The 21,278-nt window shown below is 37.8% G+C and overlaps 2 protein-coding genes across 5 annotated transcripts in view; one reads left to right on the top strand and one right to left on the bottom strand.

Annotated features, from left to right (window-relative positions):
- Positions 1-21,278, top strand: part of CTNNA3 (catenin alpha 3) — a 307,748-nt gene that overhangs the window by 61,103 nt on the left and 225,367 nt on the right. The window lies entirely within an intron of this gene.
- The window catches only part of LRRTM3 (leucine rich repeat transmembrane neuronal 3), a 78,232-nt gene continuing 74,033 nt past the window's right edge, over positions 17,080-21,278 (bottom strand). For 2 of the 3 annotated variants that reach the window (XM_009907133.2, XM_054174673.1), the window contains one exon: positions 17,080-18,319. In XM_009907133.2, coding sequence (XP_009905435.1) covers positions 18,110-18,319 — 210 coding nt within the window. In that variant the 3' untranslated portion in view covers positions 17,080-18,109. The remainder of the gene's footprint in view (positions 18,320-21,278) is intronic. The other variant, XM_054174674.1, reaches the window with a different exon arrangement.

The raw sequence follows: 21,278 nt of genomic DNA, 5'->3' as shown, positions 1-21,278 counted from the left end.
GTAGTTTCTGGATGAAGACTTTTAATGCTTCACTGGACAGAGGCAAGACAAGACACTTTGGGTTATCATCACAGTGGTGTAGTGTATCTTGCATTTAAGCTACTCAATCTTGCTACTCTTTGGACCCATCCAGCCAGTTTTTAATCCAGCAAAGAATCCACCTGGCTGTGCCATGGGCTGCAAGGCTCTTGAGGAGAATGCTGTGGGAGATGGTGTCAAAGGCCATACTGAAGACCAGGTAGACAATGTCCACAGCATTTCCCTCATCTACTAGATGGGTAATCTGGTCATAGAAGGAGATCAGGTTGGTCAAGCAGGACCTGCCTTTCATGAACCCATGCTAACTGGGCCTGATCCCACAGTTATCCTGTACTTGCTGTGTGAGTGCACCCAGGATGAATTACTTCTTAATCTTCCCTGGTACCAAGGTCAGGCTGACAGGCCTGGAGTTCCCCAGATATTTTGACTTGTCCTCCTTGGTTACTTCCACATTCTTTCACTAATGTGTACCTTGGAAAGTTCTGTATAATTGCTCTTTGGTTGAAGAACTGAGCCTAAACTGGGGAGACTGGAATAATGAGGGAGTTCAAAGAAACTTCTTAAGTCTTCAAGAACTGTTGGTTATTCTTACAAGTGATCGAACTGTGTTCCTGAAGTCTTTTTTGCTGCGTTCCTATATAGGAACAGGAACAAAGAGAGCTGATATTCATGCCTTTGTTAAAAGGATTCAAATGTTCCTACTTCCCAGTACTGTTTGTATTCAAACATTTTGAAAAACTGCTGCTCCAGACAAATGGGAAGTGAGGTACAGCAAAATATAAATGATTAAAATTTCAATGTGTGATGTGTAGGTGGAAAGTGTCACTCAGAATTTTTTATTTTAATTGAAGTTTTAAAAATTACTTTATCAAGTGTTATGTTTTCAGAAAGAAAAAAAGATTTCTTCCAGTAAAATTGAGGTGCCCATATGGCATGTTTTGCTGCAGTTTTCATAAGTCTGCTGTTGACATTGGCTGACTACTTAGTTCAGTTGACTTTGAACACCCCCACAGTGGATTTTCTTTCATTTTATATACAGTATGTGCAACTGAAAATTATTTTTCTCTATGTTAACTTTTGCCAAGCATATAGTTTTATAGGGAAATTAGATTATGTACTGTTCAGGAAGGAGATTTTAAGTGTATCAGAAAAGCAGTCTAGTGAATTCCCCAAACAGATTTAGAGTTGACAAATAAGCTGTGGCTAAATTTACCTGGTTATAGATGGTCTTACAGAATTTGCAGTACATTGGGATCCATGCATGTGAGCTACAGAAAAGTAATGAGAGATTTTCTATTCTTAAGCCCTGTTTTTCATTTAACTGTTCTGAGGCAAACTGTTTCAGGATTAATCTGATCTCAAGGCTTGCATTGAAGTAATGTGGCACGATGAGTGACTCGTAGCTCTTTAGAGGAGGGTTTAGTACAAGAGTCAATAATTCCCATTTGGTATACCTGGCAGGACCAGAAATAGATTGGCTTGCTGAAGACTAATTTTTATTTTTTTGTCCCAAGGAACCTTCAATAAAGTAACATTTTCTCTCTCCAAGATAAAAGAAATCCTTGATTATGGTAATAAACAAGCATTGCAAATAACTATTAAAGTATTTGTTAAGTCAACATTTATCTAGCTGTTTAATGCACAAGACTTCTTTTTTGCAGCTTATGGAAAATGGTTGTCATTACATGAGGTTTTTAGTGACCAGTTCCCTATTCTCTGGAGGCTGTTGAAGACTGGTCAGTTGTGTAAATGTTGGTGTGCCATTTCTAGGAACACTGCTGAAATCTGCTGTTTCAGAGTGTTATTTTAGTTTTTATCCTCTGTATATTACAGCTCATTTTTCTGGGCCAAATGTATTTCTAAATTGTATTATTTTTCAGACTAAAAATGTTTAACTTGTTTATGTAATAATCCTTATTAAAAAGATAGTCAATGATAGTTTAGGGAACTCAATAGAATATTGATATTGCAAAAAAATGACCAAAACAGGTCAAGACCAAATGCAACTATTTAACAAACATAGCATTTTTCTAAATAGATCCAAAATGCCTTAAATTGTTCTCTTAAAACACCTTTAAGTGCCCAGTATTTAACCTACACTACTCCAAATAGCTCTGTGGTCTTTAAACACATCCTTAGTGTGGTAGCATTCTGGATATTTTTTACTGGCTTTGGTCAGACTTCTCACACTGCCTCCCATAAAACAAACTGATGAAATGTAGACCAGGTAGGTTGACCATGAGGTGGGCTGAAAATTGGCTGAAGCTCAAAACGTTGGGCTCAGCAGCCCAGAGACCAGCTGAAGGCCAGTAGCTAGTGGTATACCCTTGGGGTCAGTACTAGATCTGTATTTTTTAACCCATTAATGCCTTGGATGGTGGGAGAGTACAGCACCAGCAAGCTTGAAGATAGTACAGAAGTGGGAGGAGTGGCTGGTGCACCAGCTGGTGGTTGTGCCCTTTAGAATTGCCTGAACAGGCAGGCGTAAAGGGCTGACAAGGAACTTCAGCAAGGGGAAAAGTCAAGCCCTACACTAAGTTGGCCATGAACTAGCTCCTGCAGTGAAGGCCAGTAGCCTCCTGGGCTCCAGTAGGAAGAGAATAGCCATCAGGTCAAGGGAGTGATCCTTTGCCTTTACTGGAGCTCTGCTGAGACACATCTGTAGTACTGTGACAATGCTGTGCTCTCCAGCACGAAGAAGACATGGCTATACAGGATAGAGTCCAATGGAGAGCTGTGAGAAGTTGGAGTATTGACCATTCAAAGAGAATCTGAGAGAACTGGGATTATTCAGCCTGGAGAAGAGAAGGCTCTGGGGGATCTTACCAGTATGTGCATGTATTTGATGGGAAGGGAGTAAGGAAAGACATCTAAGGAGTTCGTAGTGACACAAGAAGAGGCAGTGAGCACAAACTGAAATACAGAAAATGCATTGAAACAAGAAGAAGCTTCTTTTCTGTGAGGGTGATTGAGCACTGGAATAGATTTCCCAGAGAGGTTGTGGAGTTCCCACCCAAACCCCAAATGATTGTATGTATAGTTGAGTGTGCTTTGAGCACTAAGTTGGACTGGATGATCCCCAGATGTCCTTGATGAATTCAGTATATGGAGTCTGTGACTCTTAACATTTGAATACATTCCAAAGTCGGTGCAGCTTCCTGGCTGTCCCTGCCAGTTTCTGGTAGTATAAAGTGAATCATCTTATTTACTAATAGAAGATGAAAGATACTCTGGTAAAAAGGGTAGGACAAGAAATTGCATAAAGTAGAAAAAAGAAAGTGTTTTTTAAAATGTGGATAATTTCTGCCAGTCTGGAGGTGGTGAAAGGGAGTGTAGTTGCTAAGTTAAGTTCTGTGCTGGTTAACACTCTGTATAAATCAAAGATTAGAATGGCATCTTCAGTTCCTTGTAGAAGTCGTTTGGGAAATGGTTCATTGAAGGTTCTTCCTGTGGATTCATCAGCCAGAGCGGTGAGGTCTATTGTGTGACTCAAAACAAATGTTGTTTTCTTGCAGTTAGTTGGATTTAAAGTATTTGTCTGCCAGTAACCTATGAAATGCTGCAGGCCTTAATTTATAGAACAGAGGTGACTCCTCTCTGATAGAAATGGGGATAGCTGCACAGATCTTAACCAGCTTTGCAACTTAATTTCTTGCCTAACTTACGTTGTTCCTTTTTACGAGGAGTGAACAATGGAGCTTTCTGTGAAATAGCTTGTGACCACTTCTGATGAATTCAATACTGTGTCATAAAACTATTGCAGAAAAAATACTAATGCTTACTTTTCAGCCAGATATTAAAACAGTAATTTGAAAGAGACTGGGGACCTGAGGGTTGAAATCCAAATTCCACATTTTCCATTTTCTTTATAAAAAGAAAATAAACACATGGCTTAAAGACCAAATTTAGATCTTTGTCTGTGGTCATAAACAATATTTATTGGCACTTCCTTTTTATGTTAACTTCATTTCAGTGAACTAATTTCCAGTTGCTGTTTCTTGGTCTAATGTGCTTCTCTTCGGTTTCTTAATTAGCTAAAAATAAAAACGGAAGAATATTCTTTTATATCATTGCATGTGTGACCTATGATCAGAAGGCTTGAAAAGTGAGCATTCAATCCAACCCCCACAGTCATATGAATTAATTAAAAATAAAAATAAAGTCCTTTAAAGATCAGCTTTGCTCAAGAATTGCTTCTTGTGGTTGTTTTTTAAGCCCGTGTTGCCAGCTGGCACACTTTCTGTTTGATTATGTGAAGAAAAGAAAAGTCTCAAATCAGACAGCTGCAATGCTCAGTAGAATACATTAAATAAATTATTCTAATTACTCCATTTACTGGAAAATCCTTGCTATCACAGGTTATTCTAATTATTTTTAACCACTGTTTTTCAGTATCAATAGGAAAAATGAAAGGAAGTTTATGCAAAGATGGAAAGAGGGGATAAGCCAGCTACTGAACTAGGGGCTCTACTTGGGAATAATCTAGGATTATCTTTTCTATCAAGTAGCAATGTTTCTAATTTTTTCAAACCCTTAATATTATATAGGAGGAATTATCAGCCTGCAAAAAAGATAGCTGGTAAAGGAATCCCTCTTACTGAATATATTTAGCTTTTTGGAGGAGAAATGAAGAATAATAATTAATTTGAATTGCACATAAATAGGAGAAAATAAGCAATATAACAATTGCATGCACCCTGGAAGCAGTTAGTGGAAAACAAAACTGGAGCTCAGGGTAAATGTCTTCTCTAGAAAATTGATTAGCACTCTTTTTTCCCCCTTAGTGCAACAGAAGAGCACAGTATTATTAAGATATCTTTATTAGCTGTACACATGCACAGTTGAACAACGTATATGTGAGAGAGCATATACACACAAGCAGGAACTGTTTGGTTTGATGATGTTTCCAGTATACTCTGCAATAATAAGGAAGAGAAATAGGTAAAAACTTTGCAAAGTTTCAAAGTCTTTACTGAACAAAACCAAACAATGACTAGATAAAGGAATCATGAAATGCTATATGACAGTTTGTAGCCATTTTTAAGAAGGCAAATTCATAATGACATCTTTGATCTTCACAATAATTGGATAGGAAATGGAGGCTTTTTCCTTGGCTTTCAAGTTCTTGGAAAACCTTTTGGTTTTGATTTGGGAAAAATAGGCCTAAAACTGTCCTGGATTCTGCCAGTGCTTTTGTGTTCAGCTGTGCACACATTACAGCAAGATTTCAAAGTGAAATGCATTGGGGTGTCTTAGTTGATACTGGCCGATACTGCCAAGACTCTGTTACCAGTTTTCCAGTTGTCCAGTCCTGAACAGCTGTGGACCAAGTGACCTGACTATTGAGATGAAAGATGGAGAGAGAATAGTGATTCTGGATCCCACTGGGAATCCACAGTGCTGTTGCATATGAGTGAACATGCAACACCCGAATGCACCCCAGGTGAGGCTGCCAGGTTCTTAGGCCACTTGGTACCTTAGCTATTGTGAGCACTTGGCTGTCTGAAGTGTAACAGATTCTTTAGATATCAAGGCTGATCAGGGGCTGGTACCTACAAGTTTTTCCCAGAACAGACTGGGAACAGTGGATCTGAAACATACAGAATTTGGTTCCAAGACCATCTTGCAGAGCCGACAGGCATACATGTATATTTTGTCTGATCTGTGGTGCTTGTTTTATTTCCATGGAATATTGTACTTTTCCTCAACTGGCAAAATTCAACAGAAGAGACTTCTGTGGAGAATACCCAGCTAGCTGTGTTCCTGATTTCTAATGTTATGCTTTGATTCTTGCTATGTTGTTTTTTTTCCTAGTTAGTCTCTAGCATTGTTGTTGGTATTTTAAATGTTTGATGGAATTGTAAGCAACTAGTAAGTCTTCTCACTACTTAATTTTGTCTCTGTAGCTTTTAAATACTAACTTAATCATTGAAACTATTAGTTAAAATGCAAGCAGAATATTTTAGGTTACTAGGGACATCTGGCAGCTGTTGATACTCTTGTTCAAAGAAGGGCCCACTACAAAATTATATTGTGTTGCTCAGGGATATGTTCAGTCAGGTCAAATTTCTAAGGATGAAGACCCTTTACTTGCCATTCCAGTGTTTTATCATCCTTGTTTTGAACCATTTTCCCCCCTCTCTCATCAGAATTTCCTGTTTCCTCCTACTTAGATCTGAGTGCTCTATTCAGCTGGAATAGTCTGTTCCTTTGTATACTTTGCACGTTTGTGCTGTCAGCCACTCAGTTTTGTGACCTTGTGCCAGCTCTGATATTCAGGTTATCCTCTCTGTCTGCCAGATCAGTTGCCAAACTGACTATTCACTTGTCCTTGTTGGATTAATTTTCTTCCAGTTTTACTGAGCTGAGTCAAACTGAGAAGAGCACACAACCCCTGTATCCATCCCCAGGGAAACAGGAATGAGTAACTGTTCAGACTGAGCAGCTAGCTGAGCAGAACTGTCCCTGCTGTGGGCTATCTGAGTCCACCCTGGGAAACTGAATCACCTCCCACCCCGCGTTCTCCCTTACTCATTTGATTTGTCATCCTTTGCTGGCAAGGTGCATGGTATGGATTCATTAGCATATGTCTCATGCCTCAGGTTGCACCCATAGGGAGTTTCTTATTAGAGAACTTCCTTCCTAACATCTTCTAGTTCATGCAGCTAATTCCTCCTTAGAGGAGTTTTTCCTCTCTGAATGTTGCTGGGTTTCCCTTCCACAGTGCTTATTTTAATGAAGAAACACGAGCTGGTTTGTCTTGTCTTAGATTTTCCACAAACATGCTGTACCAAAATGGGGGTTGTGTTTGAGCTACATGATCGTGTTTTCTAAGCATGAAGTTAAAGGAGGAGACAGAAGAGAATCCCTTAAACATGTATTTTTAAAACAAAAAGGAAATAAAAGGTAAATTTTATTAGTAGGAGCATCTTTTGCAGCCACGGGGAAGGAGGTGTCCGTGGCAAGAACAGAGATGAGTTGGGTGATGCAATTCATTCTTCCGTATATTCAGACATTGCCAAAGAGTTTGGTTTCTCCGTGCCTGGAACAAAAGTGATGTTTGGCAAAAGTCAGATATTTGAATTATTTGCTTGACATTTATTTAGATTCAGGGTCAAGGGAATGCTGCTACAAACCCAAATACTTATTATAACTTCATTAAAATAGGGAAGCTGAAAAAATAATCAATAGAAGTTGGTTTAGATTTTTGTTTTGACTACTAATTCAGGGTGGAAACTTAAATATTATTTGCTCTTCTTTAATATATTGCTGTAGTGGAGAGTCTGGCTGTATCTATGATTTCCTTTTGTTCAGATAACAAATATTCCATTGCAAAAATTAATACAGCAAGTCACACTCCAGCAAACTTTTGTGTGGCATCAAGGACTTTCTTTTTTTTTCTGTTAAAAGAAAGAAGTAACTAGGTAACTAGTTAGTTTTAATAGTGAAGGATAGGGTGAAAAGCTGAAGTAATTTATTCACAAATATTATGAGAAAATAAGAAATAGCAGAATTATTCAGTAAGAAACATACTGTAATAAAGATAAAGGAATCAAAGGAAGGTCAGTGGGTTAGTTGTTTGGGTGGTGTTTGATTGGTTGATGGGTTGAACGCGGTGATCTTGAAGGTCTCTTCCAACCTGGTGTATTCTATGTATTCTATTCTATGTCAAGAGTAGAAGCTATTTAAAGCAGAAGACCAAAACTCTGGGGAAAGTAGAAAGCAGAGAAGGAGGCCAACTTGTCTGCATCAGGAGCTTTTTGGTGACTGGAGAATAGAATGGAGATGCAGTGTAAGTAAAGACAAGCATTGGTTGTGAACAGAAGCATAAAAAAAGGGGTGGCATAGAATGTAATTCTTCTACCACCATCAGGCTTTCATGTTAATAGTTAGGGAATAAGTGCTTAATGCCATTAATAAAGCAAGTTGAAATACATGCCAGAAAGAGGCTGAAGAACAACTGAGAAAGGAGTTTCTGAACTATTGGCCTTGATTGTAAAAAACAGTGAGGAATGAGTATGTGCAAGTAATAGAAAAGCAAAATTTATCTTAAAACTAGGGAATGTATAGATCAGTCTCTAACCTGGATAACTGGGAATAAGATGCAAGAAATCCTTAAGTGTTGATTTTGTAAAAATCTTCAGGAGCAGAAGGTTGTGATAAGCACCAAGCATGAATCTGAAAGCTCCATCCTGTCAATTATACCTAGTTCTTCAACAGAATAGTTGCTTAATGGGTAAAAGGGGAATAGTAAACGTGGTGTAACCTGCACATGGTGTTCCACACAGAGGAGGACATTTTTGTAAGCAAACTTGAGAAGCATAGTTAGCATTAAGGGAAAATACATGTCACTGAAAAAATAATGTTCCCAGGGAATTGTTATTTACACACCATAGGACTGGCCTGGATCTATGCATATGACATGTTTTCATTAATAAGGTGGCTGTGGGAATGCAGAATGGACTTACTGAGAATTGGAATGATTCTACCTTGCTGAGACTTCTAAGTATTTTATAGGACAGTAAAAGCATCCTCTCCTTTTTTCTTTTTTCTTTTTAACTTGGAGAGATGGTCTGAAAGCTGCAAGTTGAAATGACAAGTGCAAATGATTCCCCTTGGGAAGAAGTCAGCTGTATAAATAAAGATGCAGGGTTTGTGGTTTAGTGATGGTACTGCTCGTAAGGCACTGGGAAGTGGAGTAAATTAGAGATGAAATGACCTGTCAGTTGGGCTCAGCTCAGGATGGAGTTTGGGGCAGCGAGGTCTGATAAGGGGAATGAAATGAAGCAGGGATATTGGAACGCATGAGAAGCAGCAGCTGACTTAGCCAAGGTTGTGTTGTTTAGAAAGGAAAAGATGGAGAAGAACACAATAATGGTTTCAAATGTAGAAGTTTTGCTAAATTGTGTGTTGGTCAGTTATTCTTCACGTATTACAAGAAAGACAAATGTAATTGGCAAAAGGCAAAATTTGTGCAGTGCCAGATTAAACCCAACCAGTCATACAGGCGTGTAAACACTGCAACAGGGTGCCTTGGGAGGCTACAAAGACTTGATATTGGACACAGGCAGGGATTGCTTAGACAAACTTACTGTTTACTCATATCTAGGAACATTTGTGCTGTTTCAGAGTGGTCAGGCTGGAAGAAGAGACCACTTAGGCTTACATTTTTTTAAGGTAGTATTCCCAGTCTTGATTGTGCATTTTCTTACTACAAATTCAGTTTTGCTCATACTACTGTAGAATTGTAATTGTAGATGCTTTTCATATGCAGTCAACAGGACTGGACTGGAATTTGGTGGGGATAATAACCTGTTCTCTAGGGACAATAACCTGTGCTTTTTGCAGTTTCAACTTAAGTGTCTGGGGAAGGCTGGATAAACAAAAGAAGCTATTAGCAATTGCATGCATACTAAGAGCACATTTCCTCATGAGCTCTTTGCATGAAAGTAACACATTTAACAGCCATTGGGCTTGCCATATCAGCAGGGGATTTTTTTTTTTTTACCTTAGGAGGTTTATAACTACATTGGCAGCCTGTTTCAGTATTTCACCACCCTCACTGTGAAGAACTTACTCCTAATGTCCAACCTAAATTTACTGTGTTCTGCTCTAATAAACAGAAAGCTAGAGTAAACATAGATTGAGTGTGTTTCTGCTACAGCCATATGAAAAAAACAAGCTGGTCCTGTTCTACCCTAGCTCCCTGTCACACTGCTCTCTTCTGGAATCTGGTATGTTGAAGATGTGACTCCTGTCATATCAGAATAGTGTAATGGCTGTATATGGGCCTTTTATAATAACTGGGGGATGTTTTACTGACTGGAAGATAAGAACAACCCATAATATGTATATGCTTTTTGCTGGTCTGGCATGATGTAAAGCTAAGACAGAGAACTTTGCAGCTCTTCCAGAATCTTCACTGGAGCTTTAGGTATAAAACAGTACATTTATTCTCTAGTTTGTTCATCTACTCTGGTTGAAGCAGCCCTCCTTTTTAAAACTTCTCTAATGGGGGTTGGTGGTTATAAAAGAAGAATGACTTCATTATGAGTTGAACTGAATTTTTCACAATAAGCCTGAGAATCTAAAGATGTGCAATCAGATGTCACTATTTTGTGTGATAAATGTCATAATTTAAAACACATTTTTTTACCCAGAGTTTGAAATTAGAATTACTGACAGTAAGGAAATAAAAATGATTGATGGACTGTTTACACTTGACCAGCTGCTAATGAATTCTCACTCAATATCTTGTTAGCTTGTGCTGAAGTAATGCATGAGGCAATCCAGAAAACAGCCTGAAGTTCCTAAAACTGCAAAGACTAAAAATTGAAGTTATTCTGATACTTTTGATCTATGAACTGTGATACAAGCTGTGACTTTTTGTGCTCTGGGATGATGTGATTCATAATGTAATTTTTGTTACTCAATTGCTTACTCTTTACTGAAAGTTACTGTATGTTCCATTATGGCTTAGAATAGATTCATAGAATAGAATCATAGAATCAACAAGGTTGGAAAAGACCTCAAAGATTATCAAGTCCAACCTGTCACCGCAGACCTCATGCCTACTAGACCATGGCACCAAGTGCCACGTCCAATCTCCTCTTGAACACCTCCAGGGACGGCGACTCCACCACCTCCCTGGGCAGCCCATTCCAGTGGCTAACAACTCTCTCAGTGAAGAGCTTCCAGTGAAGAAGGCTTAGAGGCTAGGAGAAAGGTTGCTTTTTTTTCCTAGCTGGCCCCTGTAGCCCTTGGTCAAGTGGAACTCTCTGGAAGGAGGAGGGGCAATGCACTTCTATTTAGAACAGCTGAGTGTGCTATGCTGAGAGAAAGCTCTGGAGTTGCCTAAGCTAGGAGCTAGTATCTCTTGGAGGAGACTTCAGAGCAAGAAGGTAATAATGATCCTAAGGGAGTTTTCTAAATTTATTGCATCTCAAAGGAAGGACCAGTTGACTAATACTTTGATTTTCAGCTTCTCATATCCATCAGGACAGCTTTTGCACTCTTTTAGAATTGTCATCCAGTCAACTTTGATTCTGTGTCTTCTTGATTCTCTTAAGTGTAAGATGAAGGAGGTTCTGGTCAAGAGGAAGGTAATCTCTGTAATAGCCACTTTTAATAGCCACTGCTTAGTGACACGCTAAAATATGTAGACCAAAATTCTTTAATCACCATGTGGATGCATTTAGTTTTTCAGTGGGAGGAGGAAGAAGGAGTTACCTTCATCAAATGTTTTTTCAAGTATATGAAATATCCCAGAAAGATGCAAGTGAGTACTTAATGATGGGATTAGCTAGCATGTTATGGCTATTGCTTATATCAAACTATGCTACAGAAAGCATTCATTCATGTCTTTATTGCTGACTCCTGACTTCTGTGGAGTTTAATGCAGCCAGAGTATCATCTTGTGTCAAGGAGTTGAGCTCAGCAGTGTGAATATAAAAGGACAGCTGTATAGTGTCTGGTGAAAACAAGGGAGGGCTCTGGAGGTGAGGAGAGGAAGGGGGTCTTACAAATTTTTGTTTTGCGAGTAAGGCTTGTGTTGACCATTTCGTGCTGTGTCTCTTGTTGGTGCCAGGCACACCTGTTTATTGTGTTATAAACATTGCTTGGAAAATATACTCAACATTTTTATTAAAATGCTGTCCTGGTTCTAGCTCGTTTTTACTGGAATTATTCTGTGGTTTTGATGTTTTGACAATCTCTGTATGTGTTTTGCCTATTACTTTTTTTTCCCCTCCTATTTTCATTTGTGATGCAAGATGGAAGATACTCTGCAAAGCAGAAGGAAGAAATGACAGTTTGACCTACTGTTTAAGCTAAACAAATTAGGAAAGGAAAAAATGTAGAAATATAGTGTGACTTACCCTGTTTTTCTCAGATATTTTTTATTGGTGTTTTGTGGCAGCTGAAACTTCTGACCTGGACTAGACTCTTGTGTGTCTATTTTGGCCTCAAACTGTACATAATTTTTCAGAGTGTGCTGTTTCTCCTTGTAGGAAGCCTTACTACCCACAGGCAAATGTAATCTATCATCTTTTCCTCAAACAATTGCCTTTTTTTCCACCACCCCAAAAGAAATCAGAAAAGATCTATTAGGTTCTGCAGCCCACAAAACCTGCTTCATTATCCTTAAATCAAGTATATCTAGTTGCAAACCTTGTTTTTGTAAGAATTTGGGAGCGCAGTGTGTTATGATTTTTGGCGTGCCTTTACTAAAGGTGAAAAATGTATGTTTTGAAACTAATTCTTTTGTGAGTTATTGCTGAAAAGTAGAAGCCCTTTTTGTCAGAAGAAAAAGAATGGATGTCTCTTGAATTGTCTGAACAGAATGAAGTATTCAAGCAGAAAAGATAACAGTAATTTAGATAGTGTTGTCTTAATATAAATACTGTGTTACTATCTTATCCTTCTGACATAAAATCACATCATTGTCTCCTATTTTTACTACCCGTTTCCTAAGGTTTATGGTATAGGACAAGGGCCATTTTAGTTTACTTTGAACAACTTTAATGGAGATGCTGGCTTTGTATGTGAAATGACTGTAAGGATCTCAAGAGTTGTTATTGGTAGTTAGCACATCTGACCCTCATTCTTAATTTTTGGTTTGTTTATTTATCTCTTCAGTCTTACAGTAAACTTACAAAGCAGTTAATAATATTGCAGCATAGCTGATGCTACAATATCCATGTTAAACATTTTCCTTTTCTAATGCTTGCTTAGGTTTTTCCCTTCTTTTCCAAAGTTACCTTTAGCATTGAGAGTGACTGAAAACTTGGATGTTAATGAGTGTTTTTTAGTATGCTTATGTATATTATTGCTTATTTTTTCTTGTAATTTTTAGTAAGTCTGTCTTTGATTTATTTTCTGAGTTCTCTTGGTTTCCCTGAAGTCCTCTTAGGTGAAACAGGTCATTAGCAGTAAGTTATTTGTAACAAAAAAGCACATCATTGAGGCTCTGATGTAGTAATTTTCTGATTAGATTGTAGACAGAGCTACTGCTGAATTGCATCCACCTTAAAAGTCTTATTTCTTGTGGAATCCAAAGTGCAAAGTTCTCTATGAAAGCTGGCAAAAACTTTTAATCCCTTTAGTGTTTATTACCATAGCATCCATCCTGTTTACCTGAGTTGGCCCAAGGCAATTAATAAGGCAATCACCTAGCATTCATTTTAGTTTAAAGAAACTCTGTATTAATGCAACATTAATTAACACTCACTTGTGTATTATGATTGTTACATGTGTCATGGTGGCACTTGGAAGTGTCTGCTCTTATGAATGTATTAGAGCTTTAATGCAACAGGACTCAGTAGAATGAATTCCATATTGCAGACTCATTTGTTGTTAGACAGCAGGTGCTCCTCTGTGCTCAACAATCTAAAGAGACAATTTTAACAATTGGTTATTTACATGCAAAATTGATGTTGATGAAGTAGAATGTAAGCTCCCTGCCATGTGGGATTTTCACAGTTGTACGTGCTGCACTTCAGTTTACATAAAATATCTTGGCAAGGTTCTTGTGGCAAAATGTTAATTCCCTAGGTGTTCATTAAAATGACATTAATCATGAACTCTGATGATGTTCATGTTGATTTATTCTGAAACTTTAAAATTAAAATTATTCAGGTTCTATAATTAGGTAAAGCAGGAAAGTGGAGTTTGGCCTCGGTTTACAACAGGACTTTTCATTCACTTCAATGGTAGATTTTGAATTTTTAAATGGCTTTTAAAGGAACTTGATGAGCACCTGCTTTTAAATACAGATCATACAGTCAAATGTACATTTAATAGGAGGTTAATTAGTGTATTTCTGTGTTGAAAAGTATTTTGCAATGCTTTGTGGCAAACAGGGCTATTTTTTGTTTACCATTGTAATGAACTTGGGACCATACTAAACTTAAGACCCACCTTGAGGGAAATCTAGTAATTAAATCTACAGGGTTTCAGATAGTATCTGTACTTTAGATGACTGGATAGATGTTATTCAAGCTACCTGAAAGCCATCAGTCTGTCACCATTAATTACATGGTAATTATATTTCTGTGTAAAACATGAAAGTGGAGAGTGTTATTGTTACACTGCTCTTATCATTCATTTCTACTAGAACAAAGAGGCAGCTTTTCTTGTTTGTAAAGTTGCTTTCTGCAGGACTTGTGAATATTACAAACTTACCTTGATTCAAAGAATCCCTCTATATATTCAAAGACAGACTATGTAGGCATCACATTTAGCTTATTAAATTTCTGACCTATGAATCACTGGGGACTATAGGGACATCATGAGGAAGTCCTGCTGTGTGCCTACCTCATTCTTTGAATTTCATCTTTCATCTGGTGCTCAAGAAAAGTTATGAAGTCTTAGATGTACCAATGTTCTGATCTAGTAAAATGAGTATTATATTCATTTAAAGAGTTTTATGTCTTTACTCATAAGATTTGCCTTCAGGAAGACCAGGACCCTGAGACCCATGTAAAAAGTCTGGAGTCCTCGAGAGGAGGACATCAGTTGAACTGTTCTTTCTTATCTGTTCAACAGATTATTTCTGGTAGACCAGCTGGGAACTGAACACAACTGCCTATATTTGACACTGCAAATGATCATGTAGTTTGTTTTAATGAACCATCTTGGAGTGCCTTCATTGGTTATGATGCGATTTCCAGAATGTATTGCTGTTGTATTGATACTGGAATCCTGCATTTATTCAATTTATTTTTGTAGTCACTGTTGATGCACTTGACAGTTTTTCTTTTTTTTTTTACTTTCTTTTATCTTTTTTTCCCATTCATGTTACATTTTTTGCAATTTCTGTCCTCTTGTCCAGTCAAAGGATAGGACATAACAATAAGAGACAAAAAAATGCCTTGAGAAATCGAGGGAGAAATTGAGTGGCTGGCAGTAAAGCAAGCTAGTACACTACTTCTGAGGCTAGTACCTTTTCTGTGTCTTGACAAAGGAAGTCTGGTATTTGCAGTGTCTCTCTGAAAACTGTATCTATATTTATTCTTATTTGTTATTGTTAGTGGTAGCTCTCGGATCCCTTGTGAAGTTTGTACCGTGCCCTATACTGCAGCTTTTGACCACTTTTTAATTGAAGCAGTCATTTGCTTTCTTCTATAGATGTTATTTTTGTTAGTTTTTTATATGCTGTCTTGAGACAGATGCAGTAATTTGTCAGACTAATCATTAATCTTCCTCCTTTAGATAGGATTTCCATTCAGATGCATGTGCTGCCTTTCCTAATGGCATTTTGAGCCCTGTAAATTGCAGTGCAAGCATGATCCACTGATGGATGCTGTGAGTTGCTGCTTGTAGCTAGATTTATTTTAAAAAATGTCTGGGTTTTTTATTGATAGAGGTTATGCTCTCTATCAGTTTGTATTTTGCAAGCATCATGAATTCATCCAGCTTTTTCTTTTTAAAATGATGTATCAGGATATGGTGGTGTCACTTAACTGTAAGACTGAGATTGATGCTATTAACTGTGTCTGGTTTTGGTTTATGTGTCTTACTGTAAAGGAAAATATATGAAAGCATCCCTCTGTAAGTAAGTATTGAGCCCCTAGGCTGCTCTTCCTAACTTGTAGCTTAGAAGAGTGGGGCTTTATTAGGTGGTAGCTTTTTTGGCTTGCACACGTAACTAGAGCAGTTACTGTTTCTGTGTACTCTGGGTTAGTATACAGGTGCCAATGTTCTGCAGAAAGCAGATCTAACTCCTTAGGAGCAGTTATCATTAACTGACATAGGACCTTAGGAGGGAGTTCTTGTTTGGAGTTAGCTTAACCTAGATTCTTTTTGTGGTAAGGATTTTTTTAGGGATGATACCTACCTGCAATCTAGTGGTTTTGGGTTTTTTAAAGACATCCATCCTGTTAAGAGCAGCAGACTTCAGGTTGATGTAGTCCCTTAAGAAGGTGGTATCCAGTTACATTTATGGAACCATTTGTTTATGCACACCAGATTTGGAGTGGATGTGTTCCGCTGCTGCTTTGGGCTCTGGGATGCTGCTTCTGTCTTTCAGAGCACTGGGGTGGCCTGTTGGGGTTACAGAGAGCTTGGCACTGCAGATGTCTAGGAGGTGGATTGTGGTGTGCTGCTGCATTTGTGACCATGCCATTCTACCACCTGTCTGTTGAAATGTTAGTCTTTCAGGAGAGGTCCAAGAACTTTGAAATGAAGCACTAACCTTCTTCCCACAGTATAAATGGTCTAGAATGACACCTGCATTTGTTGGTTTCATTTTATAATTTGAAAAAAACGTATTTTCAAACTGTGCAGAGGAAAATCCCAGCACTAGAAGAGGATCAGAAATTCAAGAACCCATATAATAAAGAAATGTGTGGAGGTTTAAGATGAGTCTTCAAAAGGCAAATAATGTTTTGAATAGCAAATAATTTATGCAAAATATGTTACAAAAATCTAAGATGCTAAATAAATAACCAATACAATGTATTCTGTTTTGACACTGTTTCCACTTGAAAGCTAGAGAATGCAGATTCATTTGGTAACAAGATTTTGAGGCTGTTTCTGATAATACTTGCTTTATATTTTGTACAAACAGTCGAAGTGTAATTTCAAATTTCAGTCTTCTGCTTTGAAGCTACAAGAAAATGTGGTGGGATAAACATTCAGAAAAAATAGATTTGTGGTTATAGAATTTCTCTTTATTATAAAAAATTGCTTCACCATATGAAACTTTTTTCTCTCATATTTTTGAAGGCTTGTGTTCCCTTTTATAGTTCACCGAGTCAGCATGATAAAATGTGGTTCTAATTTCTGTAATCATTTATGATTACAACAGGAGGAGAATATTGTAAAAATTATTCTCATACAGTATTAAGACATCTCAAAGATTTAAAACTGGAGGATGGGGCTATAAGAATGCTTCAATCCAGACATTAAATGGTCGACAAATAAGCAATGTAGTAGTGGTTAAAGACTTAACGCTACTTAAAACTTTTCAGCAATTTCTTTTTTGGGTGTTTTTTCTTAGCTTGGTGTATCATAATGTTGAAGAACTATTAATTTTTACCATTTGGTCCAAATTACTATATTTTTCAGCAAAGCATAGGTTTCTTACTTTCACGTAACATTTTCTATTCTAGGAGAAGTATAACTCTTCAGGGCTTGTTTCTGTTGCCACTTCTGTCAGCAGCTATCTTTGATGGGAGTAGGCCTTGTGCCCATTTGTCTTTAAGTAGAAATACAAATGCCTGATTTGCTAGGTAATACTTGCAGAGTTGGTAGAGGCAGCTGCCTGTTGAGGTCTTCTGTCCCTGTTGTCTTGCAGAACAGAGACTTTACAAAACTTCAGCAGTGCAGCTAACAATTCCATACGTAAACCTTACTGTTACAATGTTAATTGACAGACTTCTCTGATTAAGAAATCAGGCTGTATTTCAAGGCAACAGGTAAGTTGGAGGAGAGTTATTTTGATTTTCATTTGCAAGAAAACTTAGCTATGTATTTCAAGGATTTATTAATCTGAGTAACAAACCCTCCTTTTGACTGATGCATTACTTCTGGAACCAGTAGATAAAATTCTACACATTAAACACGGTAAAATTGGTGCATATTCTGCAAAGGACAGAATTTTAGATTAATGTTTTCTGGTCACAAAAGCAGTAATAAAATGACCCCTACAAAAACTTAATAACACATGAAATAATTTTTGTTAATTTTAACCTTTAGAAACTGAAGCTTGTAAGATGTAATTTAATCATGGTACTATACATACCAGCTGTTCTTGGTAATTGAAACTTTAAAATATGAAAAATACATCTGTACAGTTTATACAGCTAGGTAGGATGGGTTTTGTAAAAGATTCACTTTAAGGGTCATACTCTGAAGTCAAAAAAATACTGCACAACGTAGCTCATTATAAATTGTAGACTTGAAACAATTACTCTTTGTGATTTTTGTTTTTTAATTTGAACCCAAGAATCCATAATATGTTGTCTCACTTCTGTCCATAATTTTACATAGAATTTGGTTGCAGCCTCTGCTACAGGAAAAAAAAATAAATCAAACCATCCCCCACCCCCAACAACAACAAAAAGACCAGTTAAGCCAGCTGCTGACTGTGTTCCTTGATTCGTGCTGCTGTTGTTATTGTGCTCAGATCCAGATCAGTCTCTAGGTGTGTTTCCATTGTTTCTTCATGGTTATTTGAGTCATAGGGCTTGTGAGCAAGCAGTTCATGATGCACTCCGCAGTAACTTATTGTGGGCTGATCATAGGCAAGAAATGTTGACACATTCATAGACAGTGGTATCTGGGGGAAAAACAAAAATGAAAAGCAGCCAGTTACCAAATGACATAAGCAAATTGTACTTGCCTGAATTTGATGGTGAAGAAACAGACTGTCTGAAGATACTGGCTAATGCCAAGTTTAATGCTGCATGTAAAATACCTCTTCATTCTCTCTGCCCTCTACCCCCTTCACTTCACCTAAACCCTGGTCTGTACTAGGGTGTCATAAGCCTTATCACTACCACCTTTGATCTTGTGGTCCAGGACTAGGTGTGTGCTTCAGTGTATTTGGGAGGATTAAGATGTGGTAGGACTCAAACTAGTCTCTGCTAAAATAAGTCTATTAGGTAGGAGAGGAGGAGAAAGAGGAGTGTCTCAATTGGGGATATATGGAGTATTTAAAATTAAATTTAAATGGCTTTTTAAGAGTGGTTAGTGGATCTTGCTTGAACATGTCAGTTTGGTTTGCTGGGAAGTGCTCACAGACGACACGTTCCTTATTAGATAGTGTACGCCTCTACTTGAATCTATCAGATTTCAGTAAATACTGAGCCATGGCAGATGATAGTTTCATCCACTCATGCTGTAGTAGCTCTGGAAGCTTCTCTACTCCAGATTCAATTCAAAAGCTTTAGACTGAGACGTTATTAATTTTTTAAAAACTATTTTCTTGGGGATTTTGAAGACCCCTCAGCATACAGTTATTTATTATGCACTATAGAATCAGTGGTGAAATCAATGCGGGTTTTCAACTGCATATATTTATGTATATTAAGAGAAATTAAGGATAAAAAGGGTGACTGTATTGTAATGGATGTGAGAGTCAGGCATTAAAGTATTTAAAAACTTCCAGTCCATTGTAAAACTAAAGAGAAAACCCTTTGCTTATGACTTTTATTGTGCTGCTGCTATTGTGTAAAGTGACTCAAATGTGGAAAAAAATAAGTAAGGGACAAGTGATATCTAAAATAATTTTAATTTGAAATATGAAGTAACACCAACCCTCTCCCTGCCCCCTGTTTCTCAGTAACTCAACTGGTTGATGCATTTCGGTGTCCTGCCTGTACCTCTACACGTTCATGACAGCATGTTGGAGGTCCCATTATAAACACTGCTCATATACCATTGTGCTAGTTTAAACATGAAGATACACTCACAAGTAGAAATGGATGACTTTTCTACCTCCGTATGAGATATCAATAGTTCATGAAGAGCTAAGTACCATTCAGTGTAGAGGCTGGATGGATGTAGCATGTCATGTGGAACTGTCTGAATCAGAAGGGTATCAATTAAACTTGGGATGGAGCTATATCTCTATAGGATAGAATCAGAAAACCACTGGAATGTATCATTTCCTCTCCTGACTATTGTGTTTGAAAGATTTAAGGTTAAAGAGACCACGCTGTATCACAGGTGACTGGTGATCTGTATCTCTTCACTCAGAAAAATTTATGATCTCTCTGCATTTTTCATGTAGGCACCTTGAATGGTTGTGTTTTTCTTCATAATGAAACTCGGGATGAACACCTCGGGCTTTCTGAAACTAGTGAAAAGACTTTACTTAAGGAGCAACTACTGCATTTTAAACACATGCAATAAGAAGCAGTGCTTTGTATTTCTCCTCCTTCATAAACACTAACAGTGTATTTTCTTAAACTATTGAACAAATCCTTTTACAAATCAAATTGTATGTCCTAACCTATTGTATGAATGCAGCACAGTATTGGATGGTGTCACTGTGAGCATGGATTCCTTTTGTAGGCCACAATACAACGAACCTGTACTGTCCCCTGCGGCTTTACTCTCATGACAGAGGAAGGGCCACAATGCTATGCTATGTCCTTAGCGTTACTATGATCACAAACAGAATCCTGCCCCCTAAGTTATCTCCTCAAGAAGGAATTTCAATACATCCAACAAAATTCTCCAGCCTTAGAACTGATCCCCTCCCTCCTATGCTGACTGTGCCTTCTGTTCCCATGGTCCTACAGGGTAAAAACATCCCAAGTCCTCTCTGTATCTAATCATAAATTATGGAGATGGGATGTAAGCAAAGCCACTTCCATCTCCATTCATATTTTGTTGCCTGAGAGATACAGGAATTTCTTGCTGAGTGAACTACCTTAGCAAGCAGTGATGCTAGAAGGCATGAGATGTCCCAAAGAGTGGACTAAAAGCAAAAGTGGCTGTGCAGGGAACATGTAGATGTGCTGGTATTTGCTTTTTATCTGCCCACTCACCTAATTTTGTTGTATTTGTGTTGCCTTTTTTGGTACAGAAGCAGAAGGTGGTGAATGGCCTTAAATCACTAGTGCCTGTCCATGCTTCTGACCATACAAAATGCTGTACAATTTGGTTTCTAATGTGCTGTTGCCCACATTTTGTTTGCAGTAGTCAGTGAAGAGATGGGTAGTGCCCCATCTATCAAAACAGAAGATAAGGGTTGACATGCTTCATTACAATTAAAATTTGTCTCTGTGCTCAGAATAAGATCCGAGGCTTCCATAGAAGTATGAAAAAGATTTGTTGGATATATGTTGGACTGGAGAAACTGTTTGTGTGTGTTAGGATCTTGATATCTACACATCATCTCAGTGGGTTTTTTTCAGGTATTTTTCATGTAATGTATCTAAAATGCTGACATTTGATTGTACTCTGGTTTTGGCAACGTCAGGATGGAAATTAGAAGGGAGGAAAGGATCACTTTAGCAGCTTCAGACATATAGTCAGAAAGAAGCTGATTATGGACTTGCTCTAAATTCTATCTGGGGATGACATGGGGACTTACAGCAAAGGAGCTCTACAGGAAGTTGGTCAGCAGTTTAAGGTGAACAAAGCAAAGAGAGATGTAGACAACTGTAGACAACCTGCATTCTTTCTTGCATATGCATACAGGCCTAAGCGTTCTCTAGCTGAGACTAGAGAAACAGAACAACTTTTGGATGAATGATGTTTTCCTTAATCTGGTAAAGTTTCTGTTC

This window comes from Dryobates pubescens, chromosome 30 (genome assembly GCF_014839835.1).
Source record: "Dryobates pubescens isolate bDryPub1 chromosome 30, bDryPub1.pri, whole genome shotgun sequence".
Classification (NCBI taxonomy): Eukaryota; Metazoa; Chordata; class Aves; order Piciformes; family Picidae; genus Dryobates; species Dryobates pubescens.
Note: the sequence above shows the minus strand (reverse complement) of the source record. Positions and strands in the feature narration are given on the sequence as shown.